The sequence below is a fragment of the Nannobrachium achirus genome, assembly GCF_963921795.1.
Source record: "Nannobrachium achirus genome assembly, chromosome: 16".
NCBI lineage: Eukaryota > Metazoa > Chordata > Actinopteri > Myctophiformes > Myctophidae > Nannobrachium > Nannobrachium achirus.
The window spans coordinates 47,843,546-47,866,642 of record NC_137823.1 but is presented as its reverse complement, the minus strand read 5'-3'; the positions used below and the strand labels follow the sequence as shown (position 1 = coordinate 47,866,642).

Genomic DNA, 23,097 nt, shown 5'->3' with positions numbered 1-23,097 from the left:
TAGAGCTGGGTTCATTCTAAATAGTCACAAGTCACTTAAAAACATGTTTTGGGGGCGTGTGTAGGCTCTGGCTGAAACATAGGCCCATAGCTAGCTACTCATTAGTACTCAATGGACGTTTCTAGCTACTCCTGGAAGTTTGTAGCCTAGTAAACTTAACTGACTCCTCCTGCCTTCTGATCCTGAAAGGAGAGTCTGGTTTTACGAGGCCATGAAATTTGTGGCTAGATTTGGAATTTGAAGATGACCTAATTTAAGGCCAAGCACTGGGGCACCACCACCACCACCACTTCCACTGTGCTTTGCTCTGCTATTGCACATGGTTACGTAACAGTTGCAAACCTCCTCTGCCAAAAGCACATCGGATATGATCTACTGGCAGGGCGGAGCTGGCACCCCTCTAATGACCCCCCTGGTGATTGTAGCGACGGGGCGCGTCGTTTGTCACATGCAGATGCTGTGAACCGTAACTTGGACCCCCGGTGACGTGACGGACCTTAAAGGGGGGGACACCGCAATCTATCTTCACTGTACCTTGTGGAATAAAGCCTAAAAGCTTCGAAGGGCACTCGGAAGACCTTGGAAAGCAACAATGAAGAAGGGAAGAATCGAGGGGATCGAGAGGTTTGACAGTCCAGGAAAAGGACGAGGTCTCCGCGTGACCAAACCATTCAAAGTTGGGGATCTTCTCTTCTCCTGCCAGCCGTTCGCCAGCATCCTGTCGGTCAATGAGAGGGGAAACTTCTGCGAGTTCTGCTTTGCTAGGTATTTATTTCAAAGTGGCATTATATGTGGCAATGCATATTCTAACTCAGAGGTGCCCAAACTTATCAGGTCGAGAGACTCGAGACCCAAACGAGAGATTAGACTTTTGCTGCCCGGGACACAAACTAGAGAAAACAGCAGATCTACAAGCCCGCAACTCATTGCTTTTGCTTTTTATGTAGGTCGACTACTTTCAGTAGGCCTACTGAAATATTATTTAAAAAAAAATGTATACAATTTTTTTTTCTTCAATTATACAACAAATATTAATAACGTCAATATATTTAGACCACTGTAGTAGGCCTACTAACTACCATAGCCTACAGCCTATTGTCTGTATCAGTTCATTATACAGTCAGACCTCACTGCTTCACACATTAATTTGTGATTCTTAATATAGGCCTAGCCTAGCAACCCAATCTGCATTCCAGTAACTGTCAGAAACTTTCATGTGCAGTGTAAATCTATTTAGGAGCTTTGGCTCATGTTTCGCTGTCTCACTGGTGTGCATATAACCTAGGACTGGTGTTTGACTCCAACACTCAGTATAGCAATGAAATGAATGTTATAGGCCTATGCCTACATTAAAAGGGCCTTACATGTTTTGCCATTAAGGTACAATTTATTTATTTTGTTAAGTTAAGTGTTAAATAGCTCATAAACCTAGTACCTACCTACCAATTGTATCCAATCAGGAAAGAGAACACATAGGGCCTACCTACAGGTAGGCCTACAGGATAAACAAGTGAACTTGGAAGTGATGACAGACTAAATTGAAAATGGAACTCTATACATTTTAATCTAATGTGATAACTATACTATCATGTATGTTAACATCTAAATGTTGTTCGTTTTTTTCTTTTCTTCATCTAATTGAACGGGCTATGTTCACAATACAATACAATACTTTAGTAAGGTCCTGCTTCGTAGGTACAGGCACATGATTTCTCCTGAGAAGATTTATATTGAAACAGATCACACCTATAGGCTATACAGTAAAGTGCAAATTTATCTCTGAATGTATGAATAATATAATATATATATACCTGTATGACATTTTCAGAATAATTGTTCCTCTGCTAAATTGTATGAGGGGCGAATAATGTTATTGTTTATAGTTTATAGTTGCAAGTGCAGTTAATTCTCTTTCCCCATGAACCAGCCCTGGTCCTGAGAACCCAGCAAAACTGCTGTTTTCTTCTAGATGTGGGCTATTTTCTGTGGTATTGAATAGGGGCAAATAGTGTTTTGACAATTTGGAATACACAAATCATGTGTTGCACCATAGTGTTTGTAGTTTATGCAAAAGTTCAACACGTAATCTTTTCATAAGGAAATAGGCCTACTATTTAAAACAAGCAGAATTTGGTGACATTTTAAACTTGGGACACCAGGTCTATGATTGATTCATTATAACATGTAAACTGCATGTGGTACAGTCAGACATTAAGGCTAAAATGATAACACAAAAAATGGTGTTTCCATTGTGGTGCTATGTATGTGGGTGATATTAACAATTTAGTAGAATGAGAAACTACCCAACATCATGAACAATGGTAGAGTGGGACCTACTGTAGCAATAATATAGACTTCCAGGAATAGAGCTGAGAGATACATTTTCAACTTTCGGGATATGGTTTAATTGACTGATGACCCATGACCGAGATTTGTTTGCTATTAATGTCATCATAAATTGTCATAACTTCCACATTTTGGACTCTTGCTGCTATAAGTCCATCCCATCCATCTTCAACCGCTTATGTGGAGTCGCTGCTATAAGTGACTTGATTTTATTGTAGCATAAAATGAAAGTAGTTTTGCTTTGGAACAGTAAAACAGAACAGGCAACAAACGGATCCGTTCAAGGCTGCTCCAGGGTTTGGCTTGACTGTTGTTCCTACGTAGCCTATATATTACACGTGCTACTGCTATGCACTGTTTGGGATGATTGAATTGACGTTGCGATGTTAACTTGTGTTTGGTGGAGAAGACAGCTGGTGTACCATAAGGTCAGCTCTATTAATACTACCGAAGGGTTCAAAGCCTGTGGACGCTGTCGTTTACAATGGGAGGAACTCCTGCAAACAACTGCTGTAACAACAAATGCAAAAGAGGTGTCTTTCTCTGTTCTGAGGGGATAGATTGGGTTGAAAATGTATATCTGGTGCACTCGAGTATCTAAGCACAATGCTGTGTGTGTGTGTGTGTGTGTGTGTGTGTGTGTGTGTGTGTGTGTGTGTGTGTGTGTGTGTGTGTGTGTGTGTGTGTGTGTGTGTGTGTGTGTACGTGCGCACCATCCATGAGCGATATATGTAAACACATATGTTGTAACATGCTGCTCATTAAAACCTAATGTTTGTGTATTCATAGGAAACAGGCCTTGGCGAAATGTGGAAAGTGCAAGAAAGCCTTCTATTGCAATGTCAACTGCCAGGTAGGAAACGAGTGCAGGAGGAGGAATGACTGCAGGAATTTGCTCACATTATTTGTCTAACATCTGGTTGTTCATTTTGTTCTTGGTTACTTTTTGATTCTTAAATATGTTTCTAACGTTAATTGATAGTTACATTGTAGATTGAGAAGAAACAGGAAGAGGGAGATACAGCCTGATACAGCGCTTCTGATTGAGTATAAACAGAAACATAGAATTTGATTGATCTTCAGTTGATGACAGTGGATCAAAACGCAGCAGAAAACAATGTGATCCTGGGACAGGACAGCAGATTAGAGCTCCACCGATGCAAATGTTTTGGGTCCGATGCCGATCTGATCTTGATTTATTTTTCTAATCAAGTTGAAAAACATGAAAAGAACATTTAATTTGAATGATCCAATTAACAAGGAAACAAATATCCAAGGAACACAAATATACACACATGAACTGAATGTCATTTTATTTAACCACTTACAGTAGGCTAAGCCCTAAATGGCTAAACCCTGAGCTACAAGAGCCCTATACAGCAGACATGCAAAGATCAGATTGGTGGAGGTGGAGAAGAGATTCAGTGGGTTGATTACAAACATACCGGTATATATAGCTTTGTGAGACATGAATATATGAGAAGAGGGTAAAGAAGGACAAGAGGCAGACTAGGACAGTGTCAAAGCATTATCATGCTACTGAACATACTGTACATAGCATAGCTTAGACGCCATAAAAACCAACTGTGTGAAGCAGTATTTGTGGGTTAGTTTAATTTTGGTGTTACTGTGTGCCAGGCAACACGCTTATACGGTTAATGTCATGCTCTTACATAAAACATAAATAAATGAAAGACACCCACAATTAATGTTATAATGTGTGCCACATTCAATATAATGTGTGTATAATATAGTGCGTGTGTGTGTGTGTTTCTCAGAAAGGGGACTGGGCCATGCACAAGCTGGAGTGCTCAGCAATGATTGCGTATGGTCCGCAATGGTGTCCATCAGAGACAGTCCGCCTGGTGGCCAGGATCCTTGCCAAAAAGGTGAGTGCCATTATTGATCATTTTCTCCTTCACTATTCCTAATAATGAAATACGAGTTGCTTCTGTCATACAGTCTGGACGGAGGATGACAGCTTCTGTTCTCGGCTTTCAGGAGTTGTAGTTTCAGACTCTGTATACAGCATACTGTATAGCAGGGGTACTTCAACGTTTTCATGCCAAGGACCCCTTAGCTGAGAGGGAGATGAAGCAGGGACCCCTCTACATATTGCATGACTGTTCTATCTATTTCATAGATAGATTCATTGACTTTATTTTAGACACTTAACCACTTAGAATCTTAAATCGTCGATACTTAGTAAACTTGACCTTTCACTCTGTACTTGGTCTGCTCTTTTTTACCTCTAACCGATTTGCCAAAAATAGCTGATCTACAAGCTCTCAACGCCTCGCGCTGCGAGGCGTTGTGAGCTTGTAGATCTGCTATTTTTGCCTTAAGTTCTCCTCAGACTCAGAGTATAGGGATGCGAGGCTTCAAGTTGTTCATTTAAAATAATTATCCTATCACACAAGGACCCAAGGGGTCCCGGACCCCCTGTTGAAGACCCCTGCCCTGCTGTATAGCATTCAGAGATTGTGGAATAGTTGTCTGGCTACGCGAGACCAGGTCTATTGCTACTTTATTACTCATTGTGCACACTGGGCAAGAACAGCTACTGTTCAGGTCGTTCCCCTCCAAGCCAGCAGTCATCAGCCACTGAGTAATGTGGTTTACCTGTAGAAACACACTGCCCTCTCGCTGGAGTTTTGGTGTTTTCATAGTTTGTTCTGGCTGCACAAACACATCCTGTCAACCAAAACAAACTGTGAAAAAACACCAAAATAGAGCCAAAGGCAGTGTGTTCCTGCAGTTAAACAACCACCACACTACTGCAGTGGCTGGTGACTGCTGGAATAGAGGGAAATAATTGGTAAAACAAGTATTCATCTGATCTTGTTATTTAAATAATACCGGGAACACATTATTACGCATTATTTCATTAACCATTCTTTTATGCTTTAATTATTAATAGATAGCAGATATACAAGCTCAAAAATGTATGATCTGCTATTTTTGAAAAATCATCATTTGTGCAAGTCTTTGAATATTTTTGACCCGATTCAATAAATGTCTTCTAAATCCTTCTAAGGTTTTTGAAAACGCATGTTTCTACATCAGTGGTTCTCAACATTTTTTATGTCAAGGACCCATAGAATTATTATGTAATTGGCTGCCGACCCCCGTCTCAAAATATTATGTATCCGGGACCCGCCAGAAGCAAATATTTGAGTTACAAATGTTCACTTTAAAAATATATATATTCAAAGATTTGCACACATTTTCATGATTTTTCAAAAATAGCAGATCTACATGCTTGGTACCGCACTGTGAGCTTGTATATCTGCTATTTTTCAATAGCTAAATTATTACAGAGCAAAGTTACATACTGGATGCTTCATGACAAGATCAGACATGTAGTTTGGTGTACCATTCAGTACTTTATAAACCAATTATTTGACAATGTTTCTTCTTAATGTTATCACTAAAGGACATGAATGATATATGATTAGTGTAAGTACCTTACAACAGATGAACTGTCATTGTTGAATCGTTTTGTACTAACTGCTGCATATAGAATTAACGATTTCTTCTTTCTACAGAAGGCACAGAAAGAAAGATCTGCATCTGAGAGGCTCATGCTGATTGGAGAGCTGCAATCACGTAAGGGATCACTCAACAGAAACACACAAACATGCGCTCTGAGGCTGCTGTGATCATTCAGTGCCAGACAGTGAAAACAAGAATGCTTTTACGTCTTATTTGGCTGATAATTAGAATAAGACAACTTAGAATAAGTAAATAATGTAATAATGAAACCTAACAGAGAATGAGTCCATAATATAATATTAATAATAAAGGTAAGATAAATTCTGACTATCTCTAATGATTGATTGATCTTCTCTGTTGCCCAGTCTAATCATCTTCTGATGAACAATAATGTTAAAGCTATACTGTGTAAGTTGCTCAACTAGTGGTCAGTAGCGTCCGCGTCTTTCGGCCGTTTTTCGCCGCGGACCGGGCCTCACACCCCCGCGTCACCCCCGCGTCTGCCTCCACCTCGCCGAGATCTATCTTTAGAGGGGTCCCTGGTTCCTGTGCGTTCAGGCATTCCGGAGAAACTGAGTGTTTCACCCGAGTATAGATAGACACACGGGCGCCTACAAATATGGCCGCCCTATTGTGATAGCTAGCGACCCCACTTCAAGATGCGCTGTGATTGGCCGGCAGTGTCTAAACCTCGCTGTGATTGGCCGGTAGTGTATGATGACGTAATTTTTCCGCGAAAACCGGACCCCGGTCAGGATCATAGAAAACATATAAAGAGAAGGCTTCAGAAGCTGAAGATAACGGAGTGGGTGTTCTAAAACTTTAGCGATTTAAGAGTTAGGACAATTTTAAGATTTGTTTTATAAAAAAAGTTACATGGTATAACTTTAAATATTTTGTGCTCCCATACAAGATTTATGTTAAGTTGTTACTGTATGTTTCCAATTTCTTGAAAATAGCAGAGTGTGTAGATTCTCTATTTTCAAATAGTTGATGTACATGCCATGGTTAAACTTATTGGGACCCCCTGGAACCCCCTCAAGGACTCCTGGTGGTCCCTGGACCACACTGTGAGTAGCACTAGTCTGGCAGTAGTGAAACATTCCACACTGTCTATTTATACATTAGTGATAGTGTCAGCCTCTGGAGAATCTTTTCCCAGTTCCATTCAGCTTGAAGGGGACAGAGGTTCTTCTGTTTTTATTTGTAACAAAACAAAAACAATGCATCCTACAGACCTCTGGGGGGGGAGACAAGTTCAGTTTACCCACAAGACGCTGAGTCAGTGCGCGGTGGCTGATGTGGAATAAATGGCCTCTAGTGTTACAGGAGTTTTCTATATGGGTCTCATCTCTCCGTCACCTCTTTGAGGTTCATGGGCATGGTGTTAACCACATGAACCCTAGCAACCCTGTTCTGGGCATGTCATAATAGGCAAACATAATGGCTATTATCGCCAAAGAGGTTTGGTGTAGTGTACAGGGACAATGTCAAAAGACCTCTGTAGTATAGACCTGTATGGGGGACTCCGGTGTAACTGCTGTGTATTTTGTGTACACTTTGAGTTAAATTAACACTGTGTATTTTGCCGTGTATACAAACCAGATGTGGACGATGTGAACAGCGAGAGGAAATCGCTTAACGAGTCTGAAATCGCCAGCCTGCATCACTTCTATTCCAAACACCTGGAGTTCCCTGATCACCAAGACCTGCTTTCACTCTTCTCCCAGGTTAGTGAACGAGAAACACACATCCTTGCTGTCCAGTGGAAAGCTTGTATGTCCAAAACAGTTACAGCAAGGGTCTTATAAACTTGACCTTTCACTCTGTACTTAGTCTGCTCTTTTTCTCCTCTACACCAAACCTCTTTCGCTAAAGTTCTCAGAATATGGACGCTAGGGTTCAAGTGGTTAATATAAAAAAGGAGAAAAAAAAAGCTTCTATCACACAAAGATTTGGGGGACCCCCTGTAGTAACCCCCTAGGGGTTCTAGACCCCCTGTTGAAGACCCTTGCTTTACAGGAAAGGGATTTCCTTTACTGTTCAAAGTTTATAAAAAACATGGACAGACTTTACCACTTTCAACATGGCATCTCTATATTTTGGCATGCCATTATAGGTAAAGAAACATCTAAAATCAAGTAGCAAAAATAGCTTATCTACAAGCTTGCATCACTGCATAATACTGTGAGCTATGATAAAATTGAGATACAATGTTTCCCCACACACACACATACTCACACACACACACACACACACACACACACACACACACACACACACACACACACACACACACACACACACACACACACACACACACACACACACACACACACACAGTGTACACACACACACACACACACACACACACACACACGTTTCACGAGTGATGTCATAACTATGCTCTGTCATTCAGGCTCTGTTCAGTGATGCTCATAATATCAGCTTGCCACTTTCGCTGTCTGCTACTTCGACTCAGAATCACATTAGTACGCACTGACCACTTTCTCACCTGTCTAGCACGCATGGATTCTGAAACGCTAACCATCTGCCCACAGTTTCTCAACTAACTCGCTGCAGATAATTAAAGATGGGAAGAAGAATAACGACCGAATTGTTATCCAACAGGTGTGAATACATTAGTAGGATTAGTAATGATTCCTTTCTCTCTCTGCAACAGGTTGCCTGTAATGGCTTCACCGTGGAGGATGAGGAACTGTTGCAATTGGGCACTTCAATCTACCCAGAGTAAGAACACGCACGCACGCACGCACGCACGCACAAGTTAAATCCTCAATGTTACGACTTATAAAATATATATACTTATCATGTCTGTAAACCATAAAGAAATGCCATGCTACGTTATGTCGTCCAATGTAAAAAGGGCCAGTCCAGGTGCATACCACATAGGCTCTGATGTCTGGCAGCGTGTTGCGGGATCAAGTCCCAATCCCGACGACCTTTGCTGCGTGTCGCTCCCCGTCTCTCTCTCCATTTCCTGTTAGTCTACTGTCCTGTCAATGAAGGCATAAAAGCACAAAAATAAATCCATGATACACTACAGTATTGAAATAGTGTGTGGTTGTCACAAAAAATGTCAAGTTACACCTGGACTTGTCTCCTGGCACACCAGTGTGCCTCTGCAGACCGTTTGAGAACCTCTGAGGGAAAAGAAAAACAATAAGTGAGGAGTGCAACGCTTGCTGTCCTCTTTATAGACAGACGTAAACAACAATGGACACATTTGCATTATTTATTGACTTGTTTCTCTATCACTGTGCTTATTTAAAATGTTATATAGTCATGGTTGTGTACTAACACTACGATAACAAAGTGACTGCAAAGCAGCCAAAAGGCACGCACATCCAAGGCCAGTATAGGCTGGGTGCTAGACTAAAGCAGCTGCATACAAATAGAAAAATAAAAGGGAGCATAAATTGGTGTGCAGACTTTTATTTTTCTATTTGTGTACTAACACTAATATTACGAGACATTGTGACGTTAAGACAGCCCCCCCTCCATTCTCAACTTAATTTGAATGTTGTTTGCTTGCTTGTTTTGTTTTCTATTTTGAATGTATTAAGTATCCCCATTAGCTAGTGTCATAGTAACCAGCTAGTCTTCCTGGGGTCCACATAAAAACAAAGTTGCAAATACAATGTTGTTGTTGTTTTTCATTAACACGGAAGAGAGAGGCATGAATGAGGTCAGTAACACAACACTCTCTCTCCTGTTTACCTTCTCTCCCCTCAGTGTTAGCCTCATAAACCACAGCTGTCTACCTAGTGTAATTGTCACCAACAAGGGAGTGGCAGCAGAAATACGGGCAGTACAGAACATGAAGCCTGGTGATGAGGTGAGGAGAGGAGACAGCTGCACGGGGATGCATGTGCATGTGTGTGGATGGGGATGAGGATGGGGGGAACAAGGTCCATGCTCAAGTTCCCTCAGCCCTATGTGAACATGTGCGTGCCATGATCCCGGTATGTGTTACGCGTGGGTAGAGCATGGTGGGATGGTATCTATCTATTCTGCATCAAGCATTTGGCAGGAACCAAATTCAGAGTGAACATATTTAACTAAAATCTTTGCTTCTGGGGGTCCCTGGAACATTTTTTTTAGATGGGTACCAAATACTATTTTGGGGGACCTTGACATGACAAAGTTTGAGAACACTCAGAAAACCGTTAGGATTTTGAAGACATTTGTAGAATCGGCCTATATCAGTGGTTCTCAAAGTTTGTCATGTCAAAGACCCCCAAAATTATATGTATTTGGCTGCGACCCCCATCTCAAAATATGTTGTTCCACGGTGTTCCAGAAGCAAAGATTTGAGTTAAAAATATTCACCCTGAATTTAGGTCTTGCCAATGTTAGATGCAGAATACATGCTGATGGGACACTCGCCATTCGTATTTGTTGAACCTGATTTCATTTCATTTTGGGGGTGTTCCCCCAAAAGTTGATTCTAACAATAGCTTGCGCAGCTCATGTTAGTTGGAATAACTGTTAATACAGTACACATTCTTTCTTGTATTAATTGTGAACAATTATGAGACCGCAACCGTGCGGTAATGTGAAAATAATGTGAGACCTCATAAGAATTAGTGGCCATGATAGGAGTAAATAAGATGATATGGCATGAGACAAGAGTGTGTTTCAGGAATGTTCCTGGTGACTTCCCACAAGGATATCGAAGTTTAAAACATAGGCAGGCTCAGGGTGTCAGGGTTTTGGTTGACACGACAGCAGCAGTCAGGTCATTGTGGCAAGACAACGTTTTGAACTGGGGTGTCGGGTGTGTGGGTGGGGGTCGTTTTTGTTTAGGTTCAGATACCGGTAGACTAGCAGTAGACGCAACACAACAGCTGATTAAAGAGGCTGCAAGGGTTATTTTTAGACCCACCATTTGAACCAGCTGGTCTTAAAACACTTTGAACCTGGCATCCCTATTTTGGGCATAGGTGGAAGTTTCCAAAAAAGTGCATATCTACAAGCTTACAACAAGTCGAGAGCTATTTTTGCTATTCGTCATACAACATGACTATAGTATAGTATATAGGGCTTTATTGCGACCGTAAGGTCGCAGTTTAGTATCAAAACCTCCACCGGCCGTCCGTCCCTGAGTCACACGTGTGACGTGACACGTGTGACGTCACACTTTTGCCCTGCTCATATCTCCGCATCACTCTGACATCACAGAGTCCACAGCTGATATCACTCTGACATCACAGAGTCCACAGCTGATCAGCGGCGCCGGCAGTGGTAAAATAGTGAGGGGACGGTGATGTGGGCGTGGCCAGGTGGTGACGTCATAACCGTAACCAAACGTACACCTCGGACTTTAGTATCTAACTATCACAACAATCACTAGCACAATGTGTTGTTAGATGACAATTGTTAGTAGCTCTGGATTAAGAATTGAATTCAACTTTTTCACAATACATAACTTGTTTTATCCTGCTTTTCTTATTTCAATATTAATTATTATGCCCTACAATGTTGTACGCCTATACCTTGTTATGCCTTCTGTAATCTCGGCATGAATGAGGGCTCTGCTGCGCTCAATGTATTTTCGAGAAAATACATTAAGTTTAAATGTGAATAAAGTAAGGGAAATTCCAGCTACTGTATAGTGAAAGTTAGAACGAACTGCTTTTACATCGTAGTCGACTGAGTGAGGAGAGAGAGAGAGTGACCGAGCCGACGCTGCAGCCCGGCCGTCAGTGAAGAAAAAAGAAAAGTAGACCTACTCACATGTTTTACTTAAGTAAGTAAAAGTAGAAATACTCTGTTAGAAGTCCCATGTCCAAAATACTTGCATAATGACGTTTTGGTATCAAAATGTAGCTACTGTATAAACCAGTAAGACTCCCTAATCGGGAGATAAGCGACCGTTGGTCGCTTATCTCCACAAATAGGCCAAAAGTTTGTTTTACCAATTATCAAGACATACGGGCAGTTGACAGTTTGCCATGGTTACTCATTGAAGTTGAATCTCCATATATGGAGATAACCTACGCATCACACTAAGTCTGACCTCACCAGCCCATATTTGGGCATGAGCAACTTATGTCTCCATATATGGAGATATGATGACAACACACAGTCCTCAGCCGATGATGTGGCGTGATGTCATACAATACACAAACGAGCCCTACAGTATTCTTGCCAGGAAAGAAGCATTTCTTCGACTCAGACCTTATCGCCAGGGTTGGCTTATAGCAGCTGTCGGTAGGACCATATATGGATTCTGTTAGTGTGGATCTCCTAACAGGGCATCATCTGGGATACAATCCCTTTTATGCCCATATATGGAGATCCCTAACAGAATCCCTTTCATGCCCATATATGGAGATCCTTAACAGAATCCATTTTATGCCCATATATGGAGATCCCTAACAGCATCCCTTTTATGCCCATATATGGAGATCGCTAACAGCTAACAGAATCCCTTTTATGCCCATATATGGAGATCCCTAACAGAATCCCTTTTATGCCCATATATGGAGATCCCTAACAGAATCCCTTTTATGCCCATATATGGAGATCCCTAACAGAATCCCTTTTATGCCCATATATGGAGATCCCTAACAGAATCCCTTGTATGCCCATATATGGAGATCCCTAACAGAATCCCTTTTATGCCCATATATGGAGATCCCTAACAGAATCCCTTTTATGCCCATATATTATGGAGAAATCCCTGCTCTGAGTATCTGACATCAGTGTGATGTCACCTGTTTATGCCCATATATGGAGATCCCTGCTCTGCGTATCTGGTTGCTATGGTAAACAGTTGGTTGCTAGGGTAAAAAAAACATGGTTGCTATGGTAAACAGTTGGTTGCTAGGGTAAACAGTTGGTTGCTAGGGTAAAACCATGGTTGCTAAGGTGGTTGCTAACGTACACTAACAGACCAGCAACAACAGACTGTTGCCACAGCAACGTACACAAAGGTTTGTGTACACATGTGGTGTGATGTCATACTGAAGATATATGACATCACACCGTACACAAACAAAGGTGTGACGGACGGACGGACGGACGGACGGACGGACGGACGGCCGGTGGAGGTTTTCATAGTAAACTGCTCCCTGACGGTCGCAATAAAACGTAGTCATTTGCAGAACGTCCCATTTCACAGGTTTTAAAAAATGTAGCCTACCATAGATACAAATATTTTAGCAGATAAACTCACAATTATAGCTAAGCGTTGCATTGTGATCTTGTATTTTCATTTCTAATGGTCTAAATATATAGACTGAACTGGTTAATGTATGCCTTTATAATAATCGAAATCTGCAAAGTAACTTAACTGTTTTCAAATATTTGTAGTGGAGTAAAAGTAGCCTACAATATTTGCCTCTGAGAAAGCCTAAAAATTGTACTTACAGTAGGCCACTTGAGTATAATGTAGGCTAATTTGTTACTTTAGGCTACCATGCACTGCAGCCTGGCCGTCATCAGAAGTTGAGAACCGGTTGAACATGTAAGCAGACAGACTTGTGTATTGGAAGCAATTAGCATGAGTGACTGGGGGTCGCACTGGGCGGGGCTACTGCCCTCGCGCCGGTCGAGGAGAAAAAATACAGACAAAAAAGAAAAAAAAAGCTCGATAATCTGAAAAGTGGGGTGGCAGTCCAGCCCAAACAGTCCATGGTCCGGCGCCTATGCAGCTGATGATGTGGCGTGATGTCATACAATACACAAACAAGCCCTATATAAAGGGGCAATTCTCACCAGGGAAGAGAGCATTCCTCGACTCAGACCTTATCGCCAGGACATAAGCAAACCCTGGCGATAAGGTCTGAGTCGAAGAAATGCTTCTTTCCTGGCAAGAATTGGCCCTTTATACTGTAGGGTTTGTTTGTGTATTGTATATGTACGTTGCTGTGGCAACAGTCTGTTGTTGCTGGTCTGTTAGTGTACGTTAGCAACCACCTTAGCAACCATGGTTTTACCCTAGCAACCAACTGTTTACCCTAGCAACCAACTGTTTACCATAGCAATCATGTTTTTTTACCCTAGCAACCAACTGTTTACCATAGCAACCAGATACGCAGAGCAGGGATCTCCATATATGGGCATAAACAGGTGACATCACACTGATGTCAGATACTCAGAGCAGGGATTTCTCCATAATATATGGGCATAAAAGGGATTCTGTTAGGGATCTCCATATATGGGCATAAAAGGGATTCTGTTAGGGATCTCCATATATGGGCATAAAAGGGATTCTGTTAGGGATCTCCATATATGGGCATACAAGGGATTCTGTTAGGGATCTCCATATATGGGCATAAAAGGGATTCTGTTAGGGATCTCCATATATGGGCATAAAAGGGATTCTGTTAGGGATCTCCATATATGGGCATAAAGGGGATTCTGTTATGGATCTCCATATATGGGCATACAAGGGATTCTGTTAGGGATCTCCATATATGGGCATAAAAGGGATTCTGTTAGGGATCTCCATATATGGGCATAAAAGGGATTCTGTTAGGGATCTCCATATATGGGCATAAAAGGGATTCTGTTAGGGATCTCCATATATGGGTGGGCATAAAAGTGATTCTGTTAGCTGTTAGTGATCTCCATATATGGGCATAAAAGGGATGCTGTTAGGTATCTCCATATATGGGCATAAAAGGGATTCTGTTAGGGATCTCCATATATGGGCATGAAAGGGATTCTGTTAGGGATCTCCATATATGGGCATAAAAGGGATTGTATCCCAGATGATGCCCTGTTAGGAGATCCACACTAACAGAATCCATATATGGTCCTACCGACAGCTGCTATAAGCCAACCCTGGCGATAAGGTCTGAGTCGAAGAAATGCTTCTTTCCTGGCAAGAATTGCCCCTTTATACTGTAGGGCTCGTTTGTGTATTGTATGACATCACGCCACATCATCGGCTGAGGACTGTGTGATGTCATCATATCTCCATATATGGAGACATAAGTTGCTCATGCCCAAATATGGGCTGGTGAGGTCAGACTTAGTGTGATGCGTAGGTTATCTCCATATATGGAGATTCAACTTCAATGAGTAACCATGGCAAACTGTCAACTGCCCGTATGTCTTGATAATTGGTAAAACAAACTTTTGGCCTATTTGTGTTGGTCGCTTATCTCCCGATTAGGGAGTCTTACTGGTGGTTAAGAGTTATGCAGCGTAATGAATCAGTCTTTTAGACATTAAAAAAAACAACTCCTTGACCCCAGAAGTAGATGTGGAGGATGAACCTGAAGTACTATTCTCATGTCTGTGTTCCTGTGTCTTCCAAAGGTGCTGATCAGCTACATAGACCTTCTATACCCAACAGAAGACCGAAACGAGCGGCTAAGAGACTGCTACTACTTCACCTGTGACTGCCAGGAATGTAAAACTAAGTCCAGAGTAAGTAATGAAAAACCAACACTGAAAACTAAAAACAGACGCAATAAAATGACAGTTCAGTTCAGTTCAGAAGCTTTAGTGTCCGGTGAGGGAATTTGGATGTTTAAATACAAAGATTTAGAACATAGAGTAAACACTCTAAACCTGGGATTCCCTAACCTTTTCAACTCAAGACCCAAAAGACAAATTTGGTGTTTGCACGGTCGGGACCCAAATGTATATATATTTTCTAGCGATTGCTCACCCCATGGATATTTGACATCAGTTCCCTTTGGAGACACAAAGTAGACTCTTCGTGTCTCCACAGGGAACTGCTGACAGTTATTATCAAATTATTGGCTTAGGAATGAGACAAAACTATCTCAAAATATCCATTCATTACTCAACCATGGGATGAGTAATCGATAGAGAAAAACATTATCTTTTGGGTCAACTATCCCTTTGATCTAAATTTTTCTGAAAATTGTGAATATTTATTGGAAGTTTCTTAGTATCCTTTGAAAGATATTTGGAACACATTTAGAAACAAACAAAACCATCACCTCAACATCACACACAAGAGTGATGTTTAAGTTCTGTGTGGAGTTTGCATATTCTCCCCGTGTCCCCTAGGGTAGTACCCTCACAAAAACATGCAGTAATCCTGGTCTCTATACTGCCTCCCCCTGGCCAGCCGGGGCGCCTGATGGAGGGGAAAGGAACTTGTTGGAATAACGTGTTCCTTCCACACGCTACGTCCAACCGGAGAGGTTCCCTCCTGTCAGGTGATAAGTAGCGGCCTGCTCACTCCTCATGCACTGAAGGAAGCATGAGCTCAGCTCGGGGCTCTCCCCAGGTTGGCAGAGGGAGCGCAGCGCCCAGGATTACAGCTTAGGCAATTGGCACTGGGTGAGAAATGGGTTACAAAATCGTGGGATAAAAGTTTTTACAGAGAGAGAGAGAGAAAAAAAAAACATCACACACAAGAGCGCAGCAGTATTGATAGATCAACCCTACCCTCCCCTGCCCCTTCTTTGTATATACTTACTGTTTGTTTAGACTTACTGTTTTCTTTTTTTGTTCTATCATTTTTTTTTCTTTACATATCTACTGCATAGTACTGTGTTCTATTCGTCTGTCATGCAATGTTATATGAGATACTTCAATGGTTTCCTGTGGAAATAAGCTTAGTCTTTTCATGGATCTCCTTTTAGTAGACCTTGTACCAGTGAACTGTACCGTCATGAAACTGTACCTTTTCCTATGCAAACTTCTAATAAAGTCTTCAATCAATCAATCAATCATGACAGATCAACAGAATTATCCTATCTATTATTACATTGTTCTTATTGCCGCATCCCACTTCCACGCCCGTCCACGCCCCCTTTACATCCACTCCAATTCATAGGTAGTCGCATAGGTAGTCGTCGCATAGGTAGTCGGTAGTCGTCAGGACGTAAGGAATACCGCCCATAACCCTATGCCGTCCGCTCATTCGCTAAGCACGAGAGAGAGGAGGCAACAGGGGAGGGGGGGCGGCCAAGCGAGAGAGAGAGAGAGAGAGACCGCGGCACATTTCTGAGAAATCTCCGCACAGTTGTATCGGACTGACTGTGTGTGATGTGCGTTTGTGTGTGTGTGCGCTCATTTGCTCAAACACATACACAGGCTCACAAGACACACCCCTCCGCCAATTTGCAAGCCCACAAAGCGTCGCGGATGCAACGTGCAGTGGCCTTGCAGATCAAAGGTTTTCCTCCCCTCCGACGCAGTCTGCTCTCCATGCTGCTGCGCCCCCCTCCCCTCCCCTCTCCACACACTCATGCCTCCATGCCGCTGAGCCGCTCGCTGCCCGAAAAAAGTTGCTAAAACCTCTTGGAAACCATTGCTCCCACTGGATTAATAACTAGAGATCTTCTACCTTTGGCTGTTCAATTGGAGAGGACAACAGCAACACATTAAAATCCACGATGTAAGGCTCCAACTGCTTGCATAGACGAGAAATGGTGGCGATGCGTGATCATGCGTCTTTAACAATGTGATCGTCACATTAAAATCCACGATGTAAGGCTCCAACTGCTTGCATAGACGAGAAATGGTGGCGATGCGTGATCATGCGTCTTTAACAATGTGATCGTCGCATATTATCGCCAGCTATCCTAGGCTGTGTTAGGTTAATAACTATGACTCGTTGACCCTCATTTGACCGGTCATTTGACAGGCAATCCAGCACAGTCTGGCTTGTGCAGTACGTGTGTCAACTGAATGTCAAGTAATCCTCTCCCCCTCACGCTAAGTTCCACTTTATTTTCCATTCTGAACGACAAGCCTAATATTGCATTTAGGCTCTTTAGTTTCCAATAATTAAACTATAAGCCAGTGTTTTATTGCTACACAATAAATGGTAAATAATGTAGCCTACTCTACATGCATAAATAATTAGCCATCCATCCATCCATTCATCTTCAACCGCTTATCCAGCATCGGGTAGCAGGGGTAACAGTTCCAACTGAGATTTCCAAAGTTCCTTAATAATAATAACTAGCCTACAGCCCCCTGCGGGGGCCTGGCCCCTTTGTGTGTGTGCCTGTTAGTCCCCCTTGGTGTGAAGCAGACAGACTGTGATGTTGTTCTCTCTGGAACTGCCCCCGGACTGGGAGTGTGCTGCTTGGTGACGCCCATTTGTGATGTAATTCGCATCACAGGACAAAGCCGCCTACAGGCCAAAATTTGGGAAAATATTGTTAACATTTGGGGATTATGAGAAGTAGAGACACATCTGAAGGTGATAAAGTTGATGTTGGGCAAGGTACATGCGTTATTGATTTTTGTATTATGTTTTTTAGACAATTGAACAACTGCTGAACGTGGAGTTACAGATGGAAACACACACACACACGGGGCAATTCTAATTAAGGTTGTGGGATAATAATCAAAATAAACAATTCTAATGATTATAATAAACATACATACATACAGTACATACTGTATGTATCCGCCTTATTTCGCCTTCGCCTTTTTTTCGGACCCGGACCCCTTTCAAAAAAATATTTCTGGACCTTCAAGATTTGTATTTGAGGACCCCTGCCCTATGGGCATAACAGTCACTTCTCTCCAGTGCGTCCGCCGGTCAAATATGTCCGACCGGAAACGTGCGCTGCGGCACAATAGTTCCGCCACAATAGTTCCCCCCCAAAACATTTTTTTTTTAAATTTTTTTTTAAAAACTTTTTTTTAAAAACTTTTTTTTTAGAAAAAAAATATTTTTTTAGTAAAGAAGCGGGCGTGGACTCTAGATGTGAGCGGCCGAAGGCCGCGAACCTCTAGTAGTTCACAAGCGGCTAATGTTCCTCAACTCTAACGTGTCATCTTCTCTCCTTGGTCTCAGGACAACGCCAAGCTCAAAGTGCGTAAGAAGAATATTGAGCCAGACATCATCAGTAACATGGTCAGCTACGCAAAGAAGATCATGGGACAGTTCAAAAGAGCCAAGAGCGAGAAAAATATCCTTTACGTAAGATAATGTTTTCACACCCACAACGCCCTGCGTTTTAGATCGTGTGCTGCACCTCCTTGCGCCATTGATGGTCTAAATAGCACCCGGAGACATGCTGTACCTGTTCTTGAAAAGCCTAGTATCAAGCATTCTCCTTTCACATTGACTTTCAAAACATAGTTTTAAGTTAAACGTAAGAGCGCTTGAACAAACAATATGCTGTGTATTGTCAGCTAAGTGCTGAATAAACTGTATGCACACTGATCCTGAGACAACTATACTTCTTGTGTGTGCGAACACGTGCTATAGTATATGTTTTATGTGTTACTTAACCATATGACACCCAAATGATTCAGTACACAAATACATATTTATTAAATAAGAAAGAGAGGCTGTTCGCGGTCTAACGATAGCAGGTTCAGCCTGTGCCATTGCATCCTTGACTCTCTTGCACCCCCTAGCGAGATGCTGGACATATGTGAACGGTCCCTGGACAAGATGGGAACCGTGTTCCATGACTCCAACGTGTACATGCTCCACATGAAGTACCAGGCCATGGGGGTGTGTCTCTACATGGGCGACTGGAACGGTGCCATCAACTTTGGCGAGAAGATCGCAAAACCTTACAGGTACTTTAACCAGGGTTCCCACGGTCATGAAATTCCTGGAAATATTTTGAAATTCGAAAAACTCCAGTTTCCAGTACTGGGAAAGTTTTAGAATTGATCAAGGGTCCTGGAAGGTCCTGGATAAAATAGCTATGCATTGTCTTTGGTTATTGATTTTGTTAATGCCTCTGAAATGACAAATTAAACATTGGCCAAATTGTCAAATATTAGAGGCAGAAATTGTGAAAATAGGTCAGATCTACATGCTCACAACGCCTCGCAATTATTTTCACAATAAAACCGTGTTATACAAAATTCCTCTGCTCTTAGTGCTCGTCAGGGTGGGGGGGTCCCCAGTTCAAATATGATTATTTCGGGGGTCACAGCCTGAAAAGGTTGAGAACCACTGGCATACACTACCTGTCTTTGGGCATTGCGCATAGGAGTAAGTGACTCGTTATTGAGCTAAATTATTGTTATATAGTCCTGGAAATCGGGGTAAAATATTCTGGAAAAGTTTTGGAAATGAATTGGTAAAGGTGTGTGGGAACCCTGTATAACGGTCAGGAAAGGCCAACATCTCAAAATATGGAGGCAGCGAGTCACAGGGCTGGGCCATTAACCGGAAATATATTAAATGTATATTTACAGACCCAGTGACCGACTTACTCTTGCTCATGTACTGTAGGTTGATTGAATAATTGAGAAGTTTTATTATCGGCTAAATCGATCTTTTGATTAACCACTTAACCATGTATTATACTTCAGTGTAGGGTGGTGGTGGAGAGACAATCCAAAAGATCACACGCTTGTAGATCTGCTATTTTCATTATTATATATTCTTTTATAATCATTCATTGATCGCAATCTGTAAATAATCAGGATATTGTTTGAAGTCTTACCTTTTATATATATAAATATATAATGGTTATTGCAAATCCTTCCTCTTGTGCTGTGCAGTGAGCTGTATCCGCTGTACTCTTTGAATGTGTCCGCCATCTACCTGAAGTTGGCTAGACTCTACGAGACCAAGGAAAAACCACTCACAGGCATCGGTTACCTCAAGAAGGTAATGATTTACCACACTAGTCTGAAAGTGTGGTTGCTGAATATTTTTCAAATAAAATGCATCAGTTACTATACAATACCAACTGCTACCTACAGTATCAACTTACTGTGTAGACACAAGTTGTTGTGAACAACAGTGAAGAAGACTACATTGTGTGTGCATTGCTGTAACTGTTCGTTTGTGTTTGTGTGTGTCTTTGTGTACAGGCAATAGCCATCATGGAGGTGGCTCATGGGAAGGATCATCCATACGTGGAAGAGCTGCATAAAGAGGTGTCAAAGCTGTGAATGAAGAGAAGCGCACCTAAAACTATGTCAAAGTACCATGCTGCTAATAAGACCCTTAAAGCAGTGGTTCCCAACCTATCTGACCACTTAACACGGCAGCCCAGACGCTTGTTAAGTGGTCTGATGGGTGGGCCACGTGCATTTTTAGAGCATGTTTATTATAAAGGCCAAACAGCACCATTGCAATTCCTTGCAACTGCCATTGGGGATAATGGTTGCAAGTAGTTGCAAGGAGTTGCATTGGTGTGGACTGGCCTTAAAGGGGCTACACCATGAATTTAACATTGTTCTACTTTTTCTGTTTTTTGGGTCTCCCCTGAGTGTCCCTTCTACACCCCCAAAAATGTGTCCTTAACACTCAATCTTTCATCTTCATTTCAGGGATTCCCTGAATGGGCGTGTCTGAGCAGGCCTGTTCACAGATCTCCCCATGCTTATGTAAGCGTGGGGAGTCCCGCCCCCTCCTTGTGGCCTCATCTAGACCACTGTTTCCCAAACACTGGGTCGGGAGCCATTTGTGCGTCGCGGACACATTTTTATGGGTCCCTTAATTTTTTGATTCCTACATTTTGTTTTTAATTGTTTTTATCTCAAAATATTTTCAAAAAACATTCCCAAAAAAGCATCATTTTTCATGAATTAAAAATCTAATTCAATGATTTCTTCAGTAATTTCATGAAGAAATCAAAGAAAAATCTAAGATATTCCATACATTGGAAAACAAATGTTTAAGAAGTAGTGAAAATAGCTTGTAGATCTGCTATTTTCACTAGTTTCCTAATTTCTCTTTTGGGTCACAAGCTAAAAGGTTTGGGAACCACTGATCTAGACAGACAAACTCCCTCAATAGCGCCCCTTTGCCAACAAAGGTCCTTTTTGTATACCGACAGACAGAACATGAACATTCTATTTCTGAGTGGTTGTTTAGGCTTAAACCTGTATAAAAATGTATTATGGGCCAATATTTCTATACAATAAATGTTTTAATATGCATGTTGTAGCCCCTTTAAGGATCAATCTATTGATTGTATACTCTAATTTTATTGGCATCACAAAGAAAACTCAGTCAGGACTCATTTTAAGGTTTTAAAGAAAAGAAAATACTGTGACTTTTTTTTTTTACCTCAAGTTTTTGTAATTGTTTTTGCCAGTTGTTTTTGGGCCCACTTGTAATGTTCTCATGGCCCAACAGTGGTCCTGGGCTAACAGAATCTCTAAATTAGTTGAATTCTGCACATCCACTCCAAGATCAGAGGATTTGTGCAAAGATACTGACAGAGTCAGTTCACAGTTGTTTGATTTCACTGTTTATTGCAGAGATATTTATTATTTGTTTTTCATTTGAGAACGGTCACATATATTGATGAACAATGCAATCGGAAACGGTACAGTAAGAGAGCAGTGTAAGAAAGAGTTAGCAACAATATTATTTTTTCATCTTCAGTCCCTGACATAGAACAATCCTATCTTACAGTACAGTGGTTCTCAAATTGTATTCCAGGGACTCTGTGGGTTCCTACTATATGGTCTAAATTGACCCATAGAAGTCTGTAACTCTACTGTCAGAGTTAAGGGGAATAACTTGAATAACTTGGTTATATTGTGGGCTGTTGGCTGAGTTTACATTGGAATCTTTGTCTTTGTTTACCGATTTAGTTGATGTGTCTGATAATCCCATGTGGGATGGGTCAAGGAATTGTCTGGACACGGAAATAAAGTATTCATTCATTCATTTATTCATTCATTTATTCATTCATTCATACAGTATATAGGGCAGACCGACTTCAATCTCTGCGTGTGCATCGGCAGGGATTCGAGGGACTGTGGTGCCTGCCGCCCAGTCGTTCGGATCAAACTCTGTGTATTGGAGAGTTACAGAACAGTGGGCACTTTCTTTCTGCTGTTGTAGAGACCTACTATTTTACTTTTTTGAGTGATGTTTACGAATGAATGACAGTTTTACCTTTTTGTATGGAATGCTGCGTTCAGAATAATTTTATAATGCAGATTTTAACATTTTGTGTTTGAATGTAAAAATAAACACTGCTGACATTATGAAAGTTGTTTTAACTTATTGAAGTTTACTTCAGAACTCTATTAAAGTGTTGGGCACTGGCATGTCAGCTTTATCCTGTCTTTCATCAGTCTCGAGCTGTTAACTTAAATGGGGGAGGGGAGGGGGGTGGTCAATGAATTCAGCCAATAAGGTTTGCTTTGTCATCGCGGGCCTATTAAAAGCCAGGGAATGTGACCCTGTCATAATGGACCACTGTGATACAGCATTAGTCTTAGCATTAGCACCTTGCATGCCTCGGGCAGTGTTAATACCTTCCTCGAGGGAGGTGATCAGAGAGAGAAGCCAGACACCAGTGTTGCCCTTAACCCATTTAGAATGGGTACACATTATTG

The 23,097-nt window shown here is 41.6% G+C and overlaps 1 protein-coding gene across 1 annotated transcript; it reads left to right on the top strand.

The window, feature by feature from the left end:
• The first annotated feature begins 438 nt into the window (after positions 1-438).
• Positions 439-22,719, top strand: LOC308301290 (N-lysine methyltransferase SMYD2-like). Its single transcript, XM_080745220.1, has 12 exons — positions 439-765; positions 3,136-3,199; positions 4,125-4,235; positions 5,895-5,955; positions 7,447-7,571; positions 8,525-8,592; positions 9,598-9,700; positions 15,139-15,249; positions 18,617-18,731; positions 19,179-19,353; positions 20,293-20,401; positions 20,608-22,719. Exons 1-12 carry the CDS (start codon positions 593-595, stop codon positions 20,686-20,688), a joined length of 1,296 nt encoding a protein of 431 aa, XP_080601346.1. The 5' UTR covers positions 439-592; the 3' UTR covers positions 20,689-22,719.
• The last annotated feature ends 378 nt before the right edge of the window (positions 22,720-23,097 follow it).